Below are 15,257 nucleotides of genomic sequence, written 5' to 3'. Positions count from 1 at the left end.
AAGGCTGCACCTTTGTCACTGTAAATATAGCATGCGTGCACAGAAACAGTGTGGACGTGTCACTGAAAATGTGATACCATAAGGAACAGGATGGTGGGTTGGAACAGTACAAATGGGAGCATCTACAAAGCATGTACTGTAAGTGTACAGACCACGCTATTTAAGACAACATTGGTGCAAGGATGGTATGTAATTGTATTTTTACCCCATTGTGGCAAATCACCGATCATACGAAGTTGGAGCATAATCTATAAATACAAATTAGTCTTGCACAGCATGAGGGGCAGTCAAAAAGTAATGAGCCCAATTTTATTTAACCTACTGATAAGTGAATTTAGCCTTGCACTATTCCCAGGATTAACTGCTGAATATTGTCTGCCACTCCTTTACTTGTCACAGAGATTACTCAACGCAAGCTCTTTTTCTTCACCTTTGATCCTGGACACCCATTTTTTGACCGTGCTGTAGCCTAGTGCAGCTTCCCCATACACATATTGCAACCTTATGTTGTTCCAAATGTTTAGTGGTGTTTCTGCTTCTAAAGCAAGAAATTCAATCACAGCTCTCTGCTTCTGATGGGCATCCCAGAATTATGTAATTTCCAAAATGGCTGACAGGAAGAGGACAGGCTGAAACAAAACTAATTTGAGATCAACCTTCAAACAATTCAATTATAAATTAAAAACTGTGAACATTTCAGACTTTAAAAAAATAATAATTAGTGGGTTAAATTATTAATAATAATAATAATAATAATTAACTACTAATTAAGTTTTAGTATGTTACAAGTTCACAATACACAGAAAACGAAATTTGCAAAATATAGATGCAAAATGCGCCCTTAGTTTAGCAATTTGTGAAGAAATCATCACCTCATGATTTGCAAACCCCAAATTTAGCCCATTTGGTTGTCCTACCTTTCCTCCGCCAGGCTGGTACTTAATGTTGTCAATGGACCCGATCTTGGAACGGACGTTCTTCAGGTCTGGTGTTGGCGCGTTGATGGGCCTGAGGGTTCGAGGAGCACGGGGCACCGCTGGCTTCTTTTCCAGAGCAGTTTGCTTAGGAACAGGAGGCTTGGTGATGACCCTGCGACGTTGGGTGGGAGCGGCTTCACCGTTGGCTGTGTTAGCTGGAGTCGTCGGGGACGTGGTGGAACTGGGACGTGGACGAGCTACAGAGATAAGACAACCTTAAATCTCTTAAATGATGTACTGAACCATTATGGTGACACCTGTTGTATCAATTTAATAGACATCTCGTCAATAATGTAATTTTTTAGGCTTATTGAACATCACAAAGTTATTTTGTGTCAATGGAGAGTACAATTTTGGAACATTTTAAACCAGTAACTGACCATTCACATCCATAAAAAGTATGTATTTCTTTCATTGTAAATGAGGAAAAACACTGTGCTATTGTGTTGACCATGTTTTGTATTAGTATGAGTTAAGTTTCTCACCTGTAGGTTTGGTTTTCTTGGCCTCTCCTGACTTGTTCTCAGTCTTGTCATTCTTGTTTGCTGTAAGAAGATAACGGCAAACAAAGGTTACAGCGGTGCTTGGACAATGGAGAACCAATGGGAATATTGTGGGCTATACCACTTATCCTCATGAAGTCGCGGGTGAGCTGGAACCTATCTCGGCTGACTTTGCGTGAGCGGCGTGGGACAGCAAGGGCACATATAGACAAACTACCATTCAAACTCACACTTCACACAGGAAGGTGAGAACCCAGATTCAAAACCCTACCCTCAAAACTATGCGCCAACAGTGCCACTGTAACATAACAATAAAATTAGTTCCAAAAAAAGTACAAATAATTGCATTTGTGTACATTCCGTGAGATGTTGCAGGGACAACGAGGAAGGAGGGGCCTACACTAATGTTATCATCCGACCCGGTTAAGAAAACATCACCTCCGCCAACCGAAAACTATTTTTACACATGCCTTATGCCCACCGTTAGTATAAAAGTTCTACGGTGGTGACAGTTTGGAACAGATTACTTTTATTCGCTATTTTTTAAAGGAAAAAGTATTTTAAAAAAAAATAAAAATTAGAGGTCAACTAGCATTCCAGAATGGATAGTGTTACCTCAGCGGTTCCACTGTAGTTGACGTTTGGGTTAAGTCCTGCCGTGGAGACTGAAGCATCGACATAACAAAATATTTTTTTTCAGTTGTGTGTGTGTTTTCATTTACCAGCGGTTTTGGTCCCAGTAGAAGCAGAGGAATTGTTCTTATTGGCAACTGAACGGGGAGTAGGACTAGTCTTTTGCGCAGCTGGGCGTTTCTCAGCTGCTCCACTTTCTGGAATCTGAAAGTCAAACCAAAATAAATGTAAATTTATGTGTGTGTCCATCTGTCTAAAAGGATTATGAAAGTAGCTGAGTGCATAAATGCTGTTTTCCCGCCTCTTTATATTCAAAGATCCCAGAAGGAGAGTACAAAGACAAAATTAGTTGACAGCAGTTGTTAAAAGGAAGTGAAGCAACAAGATAAATGTGTTTCCAAATAACGTTTGCTGACATAAAGCAAAGAAAAACAACTTTAGACACGGAAACATTGGAGAAGAGTGTCTTGATTTTCTGTTACAGTTTTACAAAAGAACATTTGGCAGTGAGATACAGTGCATCCCAGTAGCCGGGTTTACATGCAGACTTTTTTGTCCTTCGATTGAAATCATTCCCATTGAAGATCCCTGGTCAACCTTTTACGTCAGTGGTGTATAAACGTGCACCGCATTTAATCGGAACAGCCGTGTGACATGCGCACATTGATGTAAATGTCATTTATCAAGATGGACATCAGGTGTCTATTTAGCCCAGTAGTTGGGATTGTTTTTATACTTTTAATAACTCATGATAAACGCTGGATAAAAAAACCAAGGAAGTTAAAAAACAAGATCTTCATTGCATATGAGCTCTGGTCGGAAGCCACCGTATTTCCGTGCGTAAACGATGACATCATGGTGCAAATCCGTCAAGACAGAGCCTGCGCAGATAGAGCATAGCCCGGCACCATTCCGATTCATGGTTGACATGACGAAAAGTTACTTTTGATCGATTTGGCAAAAGAATATTCCCCCCCCCCCCCCGTGAATCCGAATGAAATTCCATTCAGTCGGCCTGTATATTGGGGTTTTTATATGGAGCATTTTCATTTGGTTTGGACTTCTTGCCAGATTCTAATCAGAATACAAGGTTTCCATGTAAACCCTAGTGTTTCACTTTTTCCACATTTCATTACGTTACAGCCAGTAATCCAAAATAGAGTGAATTGATTTTTCCCTCAGAATTCTGCACACAACACCTTATAATGACAATGTGAAATCATAAAACTAAAAAATAATAACTAAGAAGTACGAAACCACATGCACTCAAGTATTCACAGCCTTTGCCTTGAATCTCAGAATCTGTGTCCACTGATAATCCTTGAGATGTTTCTACATCTTAAGAACCTGTAATGGACCTCTGGTCCATACAGTTGATTGGACATGATTTGGAAAGGTACACACCTGTCTATGTAAGGTCCCACAGTTGACAGTGCATGTCAGAGCACAATCCAAGCATGAATTCAAAGGTATTGTCTTTTGACCTCCAAGACATGATGGTCTCGAAGCACAGATCTAGGGAAGGCTAGAAAAATGTCTACAGCTTTGCTGGTCCCAAATAGAAGACGTTTGGAAACACAGGGAGTTAGCTGCCTCTCCAAACTGAACGACCAGGGGAAGTATGAAAATGGGCGTGCACCAGCTGCATCGTATATGGTGCAGAACTTCAAATTAAATAGTTAATCTTTTATTTTTGTCATGCCTTCATTTTTTATTTGAATAATCAGTACCCTCTAAAAGTATTGAAAAGGCAACGTCAATTCCTTTGTTTTTGTTGTATACGGAAGATGGGTGGGATGAAGGTATTACAATCCACTGTCCGAAGAAGACTTCAAGAGAAGAAATATACAGGCCATCCCACAAGATACAAACCACTCATCAGCGAAAAAGAATGATGGAAAGGCCAAAATATGGAGAAAGAAAGGATCTGCTTATGATCCAAAACGCACAAGCTCATCTGTGAAGCATGGTGAAGGTCATGTCATGGCTTGGGCTTGCATGGCTGCTTCTGGAGCAGGCTCACTCGTCTTTATTGATGATGTAACTCATGATGGTAGCAGCAGAATAAACTCTGAAGTCTACAAAACCATTTTGTCTGGCAATTTACAAAAATATTGATCCAAACTAATCGGGAGGAGCTTCATCTTGCAACAACACAATGACCCAAAACACACTGCCAACACAACAAAGGACTTCATTAAGGGAAAAAAGTGGAAGGTCTTAGACCGGCTAAGTCAATCACCGGACATTAACCCAATGGAGCATGCATTTTACCTGCTGAAGAGGAGACTGAAGGGAGAAACCCCCAGACACAAACAAGAACTGAAAGAGGCTGCAGTAAAACCTTGTAAAATCAGTTCAATAGAAGAAGGCAACAGTCAGGTGAAGTCCATGGGTCACAGTAATTCTGTTGCAGTAATTTTGTCAAATGCATTAGGCTACATAAAGAAAATAAACACACGTTTTTGCACTCAACGTAATACATAAGCAACACATCAACACCTTAAATATGCAGGAGTCACTTCAAAAACGGTATGCGCTGTGCTCAGTGTGAGTGTAGGCATACTTGGGATACACTTATCACGATCGTCTTTGCATCACCAAATTTGTAAGTAACAGTGTATTTATTATATTTGACTTTAATTTAATCCCGCTCGAAACATAATGCACAAACTGGACATTTGTGGTGATAGTAATAATTCAGCCACGCAGATGGTTCACTTGTGATGCGCCAATGACGTGATGTCATCTTTTGTAGATATCCCCGTGAAATGAGATCATTGAGGAAGGAATGTCTCAATTCCCCCAAACATCGCTACCTCCTGCCGCCTTACTCCTGCGTCAATGTCCTCGCTCCGCAATGGATTTTCTGGTGGGAGGAGCTAGCGTGTGAACTGAGGAGTGAGGAAGTTGCAAATACAGAAATGAGATGGGTCCTTTGTTTTCCAGATGTCATTCTCGGGTTCTCGGAACTGAACTGTGTGTGGTCACCGTGCCGCCCGCTTCCATACATGTGACATTATTTTTATTTTTAACCGCTAAACACCTTTTTCATCTCATCACCATAGAATGTTGTATTTAGAATTGAGAGGAAACAAATAATTTGTAAAATTTTGGAATGAGGCTGTAACATAGCAAAATGTGGAAAAGTGCTGCACTGTAAATACATTCCAGATGTACTGTAAATATGACAATACTCTTACAATAATGTCTTTCTTACTTTTGCAGATCCAGGTGCAATTGGAGAGCTCTTAGCAGCAGTGGGGGTTGCTGCCTTGGGCAGAGGGCTTTTTTTACTGGCTGGAGTCATGGTTGGGGAGGGGCGTTTGACTGAGGTGGCTTCACCATTGGTGTGGAGGGTGGATGGGCGAGATTTAAATGAGTTTGTTTTGGTCGAAACCACCTCAGTCTAACGGTTCAATGAAAATAAGCCACAAGAACACAATTGGAAATAAGGAAAAACAAGATACAGGGAGGAAGAAATGAATAGGTTTTGATCAAATAAAACAGGGAGAGAAATAGAAAAAGAACAAGCAGAAATGGAGTGAGCAATGTCATAGCACAGCAACAATCACAACAGCACATCAATTTTTCGATACCGTTTATCCTCATTAAGGTTGCAGGTGGGCCGGAGCCTATCCTATAATTTACAGTCTTCAATGAACCTAGCGTGCATGTTTTTGGAATGTGGCAGGAAGCTGGAGTACCCGCAGAAAACCCATGCAAGCACGGGGAGAACATGTGAACTCCACACAGGAAGGCCTGGGCCAAGATTCCAACAGCAAACCTCTTGACTGTAGGGCAGATGTGCTAACCCACTTAGACACTCCAATCAGAACAGTCACAAGTTAAGTAAAAACATATTCCTCAACATACTGTACTGTATGTTAGCAAATTGTCATCATGCTCCAGTTCATGTGAGCAGTAACGTATAAAAGCGAATGCTGAATATGCAGCACTCCAAATGCAGATTAAAGGTAAAATCAGATCTTCGAACGTGGATGTGTACATGCACTGAGAATGAAACAATATTGTACTTACTTGTATGTATTAACTGTTATCATTTGCATATTGTTATCATGTGGCTTAAGAAGTAAATTATTGTCAGAGAACATTTGGTGAATAACAGTCAACTGCTTTGAAGAATTTATTTAATCACCTGACAGGACTCTCTACATTTAAGTATGCGAAAAATGGTCAATGAGCTACAACTCGACCTATGATGCTGGATTGTAAAAAAAAATTAAAAAAAAAAATAAAATAAAAAAAATTCCAAAAAGCAGCAAGAGTAGCCTAACATGGCTCAACATTTCATAGCGCACGCCTAATAATTAAGGAAATTTCAAAGAACTGTAGTAGTTTAAATCATTGCTTTTATAATAAATATATAATAACGGGCTACATTAAATAGTACTAGTATGTATTTTTCATTGTTTAAATGTACACTAAAATTAAATGTTTTGTTTTTAACTCTTTCTGATAGATGGACACTTGACGGGCCTGCTAAATCAGAAGTACATCGACTTTGACAGAAGACCAACCGCAGATCTTTGTTTGTGTGTAAAACCAAGTGTTTGTGTCTCGCTATTTCTAGATCTGTCACCTTGAGTGTGTGAGAAAATACCGTATGTGTTATATATATATGTGTGTGTGTGTGTGTGTAAGATCCACCTTGCTCTTGCTGTCAGGGCTTTGCAGGGTCTTGCTGCCATTGCCTGTTGGAGACTTGGCAATCCCTTTTCCTCCTTTCTCATTCTTTTTCTCAGTCGGCTTCTTTTCCTCTTCTTTCTTATCTTCTTTGTTCGTTTTCTCTGGCTTGTCTGTCTTCTCTGCCTTCTCACTGACCTTGTTGTTTTTCTCAGCATCCATCTTGTCCATCTTTCCTTCATCTTTGAAAATCTTGTCAGGCTTCAGGTTCTTGTCAGGGCAATTGTCTTTGTTCTGCTGCTCCGCTTTCTCCTTCTTGTCAAAGGCATCCATCTTCTCTGTCTTGCTGGACAAGATGTCTTTCTTCTCCTGCTTGTCCTTGTCAACTTTCACTGAGAAAGTAACAATAACAAAAATTAATGTGAGCCTATTTTCCCCCAATCCCTGAAGACTGAATTCTGACGTAAACAGAAAACCAATTCCCAAAAACTCATCCATCCATCCATTTTCTGTTCCGGTTATCCTCACTAGGCTCACGGCCGTGCTGGAGCCTATCTCAGCTAACTCTTGGTGGGAGGCGGGGTACACCCTGAACTGGTTGCCAGCCAATCACAGGGCACATATAGACAAACAATTATTCACGCTCACATTCACACCTACGGGCAATTTAGAGTCTTCAATCAACATAGCGTGCATGTTTTTGGAACGTGGGAGCAAACCGGAGAAAACCCACGCAGGTACAAGGAGAACATACAAACTCCACACAGGCGAGGCAGATGTGCTAACCAGTCGTCCACCATGCCACCCTCCCAATAACCCAAATGTGATTCTTTGAGGTCATTTTATACTGGCCCTGTCAAATAACAGCTAATGGAAGGTGATGGGTAAGGTAATAATCTGTAGGCCACCAATCTACAGTTGCAGTCAGACGTTTACATTGACTTATCATAGATAAAAATTTTCATTTTAGGCTTTTAAGGCTTTGAACCGTTCTTTTTCTTCGGTTGAATGACCACATATATCTTCAATGAGCATTTCAACAAGAATGGGTGCACAAATTAGAATTTATTTTGGATTTTACTTAATCTACATTGAATCAACCATGGCAAACCTAGGTGAGGGAACAAACAATACAAGGCTCAAATGACCCCCTATGATGAATAAAATAAATGGACATCAGTTTCCTGCCTAGACGAGGGTCAACGGGGGCCCCCCTCTGGCGCTAGGGCTGGCGGTGGGGCTTGAAGGAGAGCGCCTGGTGGCTGGGCCTGCACCCATGAAGCCCGGCCCGACACAGCCCGTAGAGGCAATGTGGGTCTCCCTTCCCATGGGTTCACCACCTGTGGGAGGGGCCATGGGGGACGGGTGCGTAGAGAGTTGGGTGGCGGCCGAAGGCAGGGACCTTGGCGGTCTGATCCCCGGGTACAGAAACTGTCTCTAGGGATGTGGAATGTCACCTCTCTGGCAGAAAAGGAGCCCGAGCTGGTTAGCGAGGTTCAAAGGTTCCAGCTAGATATAGTCCGGCTCACCTCCACACACAGTTTGGGCTCCGGTACCAGTCCTCTTGAGAGGGGTTGGACTCTTTTCCACTCTGTAGCTGCCCACGGTGAGAGGCACCGAGCAGGTGTGGGCATATTTATTGCTCCCGACTCAGTACCACTACGTTCGGTTTTACCCCGGTGGACGACAGGGTAGCCTCCCTCTGCCTTCGGGTGAGGGGCCGGTTCCTGACTGTTGTTTTTGCGTAGACACCAAACAGCAGTTCAGAGTACCCACCATTTGTGGAGTCATTAGAGGGGGTGCTGGAGAGCGCTACCGCTGGGGACTCCCTCGCTCTGCTGGGGGACTTCAATGCTCACGTAGGCAATGACAGTGAGACCTGGAGGGGCGTGATTGGTAGGAACGCCCTCCACTCCTGACCAGAACATGAGTGGTGTTCTGTTATTGGACATCTGTGCTCGTCATGGATTGTCGATAACAAACACCATGTTCAGACATAAGGGTGTCCATGTGTGCACTTGGCACCAGGACACCCAAGGCCCCAGTTTGATGATAGACTTTATACTCGTGTCATCAGACCTCCGACCGCATGTCTTGGACACTCAGGTGAAGAGAGGGGCGCAGCTGTCAACTGATCACCACCTGGTGGTGAGTTGGCTCCGATGGTGGGGTGGGGAAAGATGCCGGTTCGACCTAGCAGACCGTTGGGAACGTCTGGCAGAGCTTCAGCTCCCACTCTGACAGAACTTTATGCACATCCTGGGGGACGCGGGGGAACATTGAGTCCGAGTGGACCATGTTCCGAGCCACCATTGTTGAGGTGGCCGACCGGATCTGTGGCTGTAAAGTTGTTGGTGCCTGTTATGGGGAAAACCCCCGAAACCGTTGGTGGACACTAGCGGTAGATGCAACCGGGGTGTCGAGGGGGTTTGGTTTGGTGACGTCAGTATCACGTCGCTGCTTTTTGCGGATGATGTGGTTCTGATGGCTTCATCAAGCTGTGAGCTTTAACTCTCACTGGAACGGTTCGCAGCGGAGTGTGAAGCTTGGATGAAAATCAGCACCTCCAAATCTGAGGCCATGGTCCTCAGTCAGAAAAGGGTGGAGATCCTGCCACAAGTGGAGGAGTTCAAGTATCTTGGGGTCGTGGTGAAGAAGGAGCTGAGCCGAAAGGCAAAGCTCTTCGATTTACCGGTTTGATCTACGTTCCTACCCTCACCTAGGGTCCCCTGCTGTGGGTCATGACTGAAAGAACAAAATCACAGATACAAGCGGCCGACATGAGTGTCGCTGCTCCTCCGCTTCGAAAGGAGACAGAAGAGGTGGCTTGGGCATCTGGTTAGGATGACCGCCTATCGCCCTCCTGGTGAGGTTTTCCGGCACGACCCACCAGAAGGAAGGATGACCCAGGACACGCTGGAGAGACTAAGTCTCTCAGCTGACGAAGGAACGCCTCAGGTTCCCCACGGAAGAGCTGGACGAAGTGGCTTGGGAGAGGGAAGTCTGGGCTTCCCGGCTTAAGCTGCTGCCCTTGCAATCTGACCTCGGATAAGAAGAAAATGGACGGATGGATGGATGAATACATTGAATCAAAATTATACATACAGTCTCAAATCCACACCAATATCTGTCAAATGTCTCTTAACAAGACTGAGGTCCTCCTGCAGTTGTGAATTGCGACGTATTTTAAAGACTCCAATAAATACAAATGCTGTTAATAACCAACACATTGTCAGAAACTATAAAAAAAAAAATCCCTACACCAGTTCTGCTCAACACTAACAAAACTTCTAACAGTGACTTAACTATTTCCGTGACTGGTGCAAATCCGGTGCCGTGCATGGCGTAACTCTACGAGGGGGCGGGTTAGACCGAGTTTTTAAAACCATGTTCGCTCCCATGCACCACAACTTAAACGTGGTATGAGCAGGCCTAAGTTTAGACTGACTTTGTGTGCTCCAAGATTTCACTCTGCCTAGCGCATCTCCAAGGGCACACCCTCCCTGCGCTGACACTGAACAGCTTGGCACAGACTGGTCTGCCAAACAGGCAAACATGCGCAGCGAGCCTTGTGCTGGCCTGAATGTCAAGATGCGTACCATTTGCACTCCGGCGCACATTGCGCAGTCTACAAACTTAAGAGTCCCATGTGTTGAAATGAAAATGTGTGTGCTGCAAAGATTGTACAGAAGTACACACAACTCTGAACACTAACGTGAAACTATAGGAGGACAACAGTCATACTTCATACAGCATTTTTCCATTTACATTTGTGCTATGCTAATCATGCGTGCTTAGAAGGGCCATGCTTTCTGCTTCTAGTATCATATCTTACATAACAGTGATACCGGACATCTGGTTATGCTCAGTCTTTACTGTCCCACCATTTTCCCAAGCGCTCATCTTTTCTCAATGATTACTGCGCCATCCACTTGCCATTTTATTTTTGTTGTACTATTCCAATAATGAGACAGATTATTTGACACCTTCCACAACTCTACCTACCTTCCAAAAAAAAAAAAAAAAAAAAAAAAAAAGAAGAGTTTGTTAGTTTAAAATGTGTCTTTCAATTAGGTCAGCCTGGAGCCTAAATCGGAAACAGGCTTTGCTGATGAACATCGATCACTGTTACGTGTGTGGTCAGGCAGTAATTTATCACCTAATTAATGAGCCTTTTTTGGAGTACAATTCCTTTCTTACAGCAGATGCCATAAGGCCTTTTTAATTTTTCCTCTGACAAAATGTGCGGTGTACCAACATGAACAAATTCGTACAATACACCTTTTCAGCTCTCCTCGTGTACTCAGCCCATCGATAGAGAAATTCAGTCTAGAGCCATTTCTCTTTCCAGTTTTTTCCAAATTACTTACTCGATATACCTTCAAAAAGATTTGGGTGAAAAACAATGCCAGAAATGGTGTGTGTATTTAGTCAATGGAACCGAATTGAAATTTGCTTGAAAATGTATTATCCCTTGGACCTTTTTATTTAGTATTTAGATTTTCTTTTTGTTTTACACATGTACCGGTAAGTTTGGATTTTCTCACTCTCTGTATATTAAAAAACTAAACTAAAATAAAGCTGCGATTGGCTGGCAACCAGTTCAGGGTGTACCCCGCCTCCTGCCCGATGATAGCTGGGATAGGCTCCAGCACGCCCGCGACCCGCGTGAGGAGAAGCGGCTCAGAAAATGGATGGATGAACTAAAATAGTAAAACATTCCCTTCACACACTCACACAAACGCATGCACAATTTTACTCCGTTGCTGCCAAAAGCATGCTGGTAGCTAGTTCTTTGCGCTGTTGTGATGACTAGCTCAGTTGGCGATTGTTGTGTTAACTTTGGGAAACATCTGAAAATGTGTCCTTAAATTTGTGTTGTACTTTGTGGATGCTAACCTCCTGTTAGGTTCCCCAAAGAGAACCTCCTGTTCCCTTTGGGGCTGCACAGAAAACATCGTAACGTATAACTGTTCGGTGACTTTCAGGACTCCATAAGTAACAGGAATTTGTTAAGGTGTGGTCATGGGGATTCACGAGAAGTACATCTTTGTATGCACCATCTAGCGAGGGTAGGTACGTGACGTCAAATGGAAAAGATGCATTTAAGCATTAGAACTGCCTGGGGAATTGGAGCTTCTGTGGACGCTACCACGCTACATACGATTTCACACTTGTTTTTTTTTTTTTTTTACATTTCCTAACCCAAATTCACATGCAAACCAATGTTCCTTAGTCATGTCTAGAAATCCGATTAAGACCCAAGTATGTAGAATATTCAGGTAAGGCTATTTAACAACCAGATTATTTTTGGTGAGATTTAGCGCAAACGCAGATCTAAAAGACACAGATACAGTTCCTGCTGTCAGTGAAGCCGTGTCTGAAAAATCTTGAAGATCACGTCATTTGAAGGGCTACATCTAGACACACATACAGTACCTTGTGTGTAGGTGTGTATGTGAGAGAGAGTGTGTTTGCCTGCACAGGCACAGCTCAAAATAGCTGCTCTATATTTGAATGAGTGCAGTCAATGTCTAATCAATGTCCTAGCTTTTCGCTGATAATTGCTTGCTCTAAAGAGATCTGGATGCTACAGAATTTTGTATACTCATGAAAAGAGTATTGGAATAGACTACAACAGAGGAAATAAAAATACATACATGGCTTATCTTTGATTAATTTGATATTTTTGCTCTGACATTTATATCATGGAAAAATTCAGCATGTGAAATAATCCTTTGTTTTTTGTTTTTTTTTATATCACGTATGCAGTGCAACCAATATAAAGATGTGAATATAACTGTGAGAGTGAAAAATGACAAGGGATACAGTAATTGAATTACGATATACAGTGGAACCTCAGGTTACGAATTGAATCCATTCTGTTACTCAATTTGCGACCCAGCACATTTCCCATTTAGGTGAATGAAAATTAATCAGTTTCATCCCACAACAAAGTTATATTTACCATATTTTTTATCGGTGTGCCGTTAAAAACAAATATCAATTGATATCGAAATAATTGAAAATAGCACAGTGCACAAAATCTTAGTCTTAACTTTTTCAAAAACACTATGCTTTGGGAACCACATTGCATTGTGGGGTGTGGTGGCCATTTTGGGCGCGTGAACGCAAACAAAGCTGAAGCCTCGCAAACGGTATCGCCAGGGAGCTCTCATACCGTGGCCAAAACTGAAACCCGTGGAGTCTTTCACCTCTCTCGATGCGGTTAACACTCGCAGGCCAGGACCGGTTTCCCTGCTTGTCTCTTTCTTCTTTGTTTCGTCGGCAAGATCACACCCGAAAAAAAGATGTTCAAAGCGGCTTGCCAGCGTGGAGACCCACGGAGTGTTAGGCACGAATGTGTGATGCATGGAGCCATTGATGTTTACACAGCGAGAAGAAAAAAAAAAAAAAGCACGAATCAGCCTTCTGTGGCCATGGCAAGACTGTTCTTGAACCAAGCTAATTTTTCTTCAAACGTTCTGTTCGTAAACCAAATTGTCAACTAGGTGGTTCGTAAATCAGTGAAAGCCCTTCTTTAAAATAATGCACTGGTAATAAAAAAAACAAAAACAGTATTGTACATACAGTCTCCAGTTATATACAGAATTTTTTTTGCACAGTTTCCCCACTTTGTTTAAGATCATCAAAAAATATATACATAGACAAAGATAACTCAACTAAACATAAAATGCTGTATTTCAGTGGTTCGTTTATTTATTAGGGAAAAAAAGACATTCACAGAGACCCGTGTGAAAAGGTAATGGACCCCGTTGTTAAATCATGAATTAACTGTGGCTAATCACATGTTTTTGGGTTATTTTTCACTGACCACACCCAAGCCTGATTACCTCCAAACCTGTTCAATCAAGAAATCACTTAAATGGAACCTGTTTGACAAAACAAAGTGAGCAAAAATATCTCAAAAGGGTGCAACAAAATGCCATGATCCAAAGGAATTCAAGAACAGACGGAAAATATAGTAATTGACATCTGTCAGTCTGGAAAGGGTTACAAAGCCATTCCCAAAGCTCTAGGACCACAACGAACCATGAAAAGAGCAATTATCCTCAAATGGAGAAAACATGAACAGTGGTAAACCATCCATGACCTTGAAAAATGCTGTTTATGCTAAAAAAACAAAACAAAACAAAAAACAAAACAATTTGACATTGAAGAGTGGGCCAAAATATTGTTACAGAGATGTGAAAGTCTCATTGCCAGTGACAGAAACGTTTGATTTCAGTTGTTGCCGCTGAGAGTGCCCCAAACAGTTTTTCGCCCACCCCCCTTCATAAATAAAATCACCGTTTAAAAAGGTTATGTCTACTTGGATCATCTTTGGCTGAGATTTACATTTGTCTGATGATCTTAAACATTTAAGTGGGAACATTTTGCCAAAACAAATAAATAAATAAATACAAATTTAAGAATTGGGCCACACTTTTTGAAGGCACTGCAAAGTAAAGCTTTCAGTGTGTCTATCTGATTTGATCAGGTTACTATTACAGTAGTAGTAGTGCCTGTACGTGTATGTTTACTTATTTTAAAATGTTCAAGCAGTCTAACAACATCGCCTTTTTTAACAATGTAACAATGGCTTCCAATGACGAAATTGGAGGCATGACCACAAGTCTTTTCACAAAGTAACATTGAAATCAGTTTACTTATCGATTAACTCAACCATGACAAGCATGCATCAATTAGATATGGTTGAGCAAAACTCCACCTTTAATGTAAATTATAAATCAAAACATCACATTAAATATAAGGAGTTTTTAGCATTAGTTTAATAAAAGTATAGCATCTGGTTGTATTTCCCACCATGTCAGTTTTTAAGCTCTTCTGCAAGTTGGAAGTACAGCGGAACCTCAACCGGCAAAAGATTATGCTTTATTATTCATTTAATATTTAATTTTTGTATATATGTATTCTTTCAATTCTTATTATTTTTAATCCCACCCATTGGCACACTGTGAGACGTGTCAACAGTCTCAAACTTTAAGTTGGACATTGATTTTGATCTCTCACCTTGGGCAACTGGAAAAGGTGAAAGCCCTTTCAAACAGTAAGCCATGCCTTAATCACATCACAGCTGGATTACTCTAATGAACTTTACTTTGGAGTCAGCCAGTTCAGCCATTCAAATGTCTCCAGTTCCTCTTAACTGTAACACATAAGAGGGAGCATATAACTCCTATTCTGGCCTCCTTCCACCGGCTGCCTATGCACTTTAGATTTATTTTAGGGGTCTTAAATATGCTTTTAAATCTCTAAATGGTCTTGCCCCTTACCTCTCTCAGCTGCTCCATGCATACACTTCTGCCCAGTGACTCCGGGCAGCTGACCAGCAACCGAAGTTAACACAGAAGCACAAAGGGGACAGAGCTTTTTCCATTTCTGATCCCAACCTATAGAATGACCTTCCACATCAGACAAGTCCCCTTGCTGCCCATTTAAAAAACAAGAATAATGTCTTAAAACCCTTTATTAT

At 41.9% G+C, this 15,257-nt stretch overlaps 1 protein-coding gene across 5 annotated transcripts in view; it reads right to left on the bottom strand.

The window, feature by feature from the left end:
• map4l (microtubule associated protein 4 like) overlaps positions 1–15,257 on the bottom strand; it is a 68,993-nt gene that overhangs the window by 11,208 nt on the left and 42,528 nt on the right. For 4 of the 5 annotated variants that reach the window (XM_061695271.1, XM_061695266.1, XM_061695267.1 and 1 more), the window contains 5 exons: positions 6,785–7,152; positions 5,334–5,522; positions 2,203–2,317; positions 1,463–1,522; positions 918–1,174 (listed from right to left, as the gene is read on the bottom strand). In XM_061695271.1, coding sequence (XP_061551255.1) covers positions 918–1,174; positions 1,463–1,522; positions 2,203–2,317; positions 5,334–5,522; positions 6,785–7,152 — 989 coding nt within the window. The remainder of the gene's footprint in view (positions 1–917; positions 1,175–1,462; positions 1,523–2,202; positions 2,318–5,333; positions 5,523–6,784; positions 7,153–15,257) is intronic. The other variant, XM_061695269.1, reaches the window with a different exon arrangement.

The sequence above is a fragment of the Phycodurus eques genome, chromosome 13 (genome assembly GCF_024500275.1).
Source record: "Phycodurus eques isolate BA_2022a chromosome 13, UOR_Pequ_1.1, whole genome shotgun sequence".
NCBI classification, from domain to species: Eukaryota; Metazoa; Chordata; class Actinopteri; order Syngnathiformes; family Syngnathidae; genus Phycodurus; species Phycodurus eques.
Note: the sequence above shows the minus strand (reverse complement) of the source record. Positions and strands in the feature narration are given on the sequence as shown.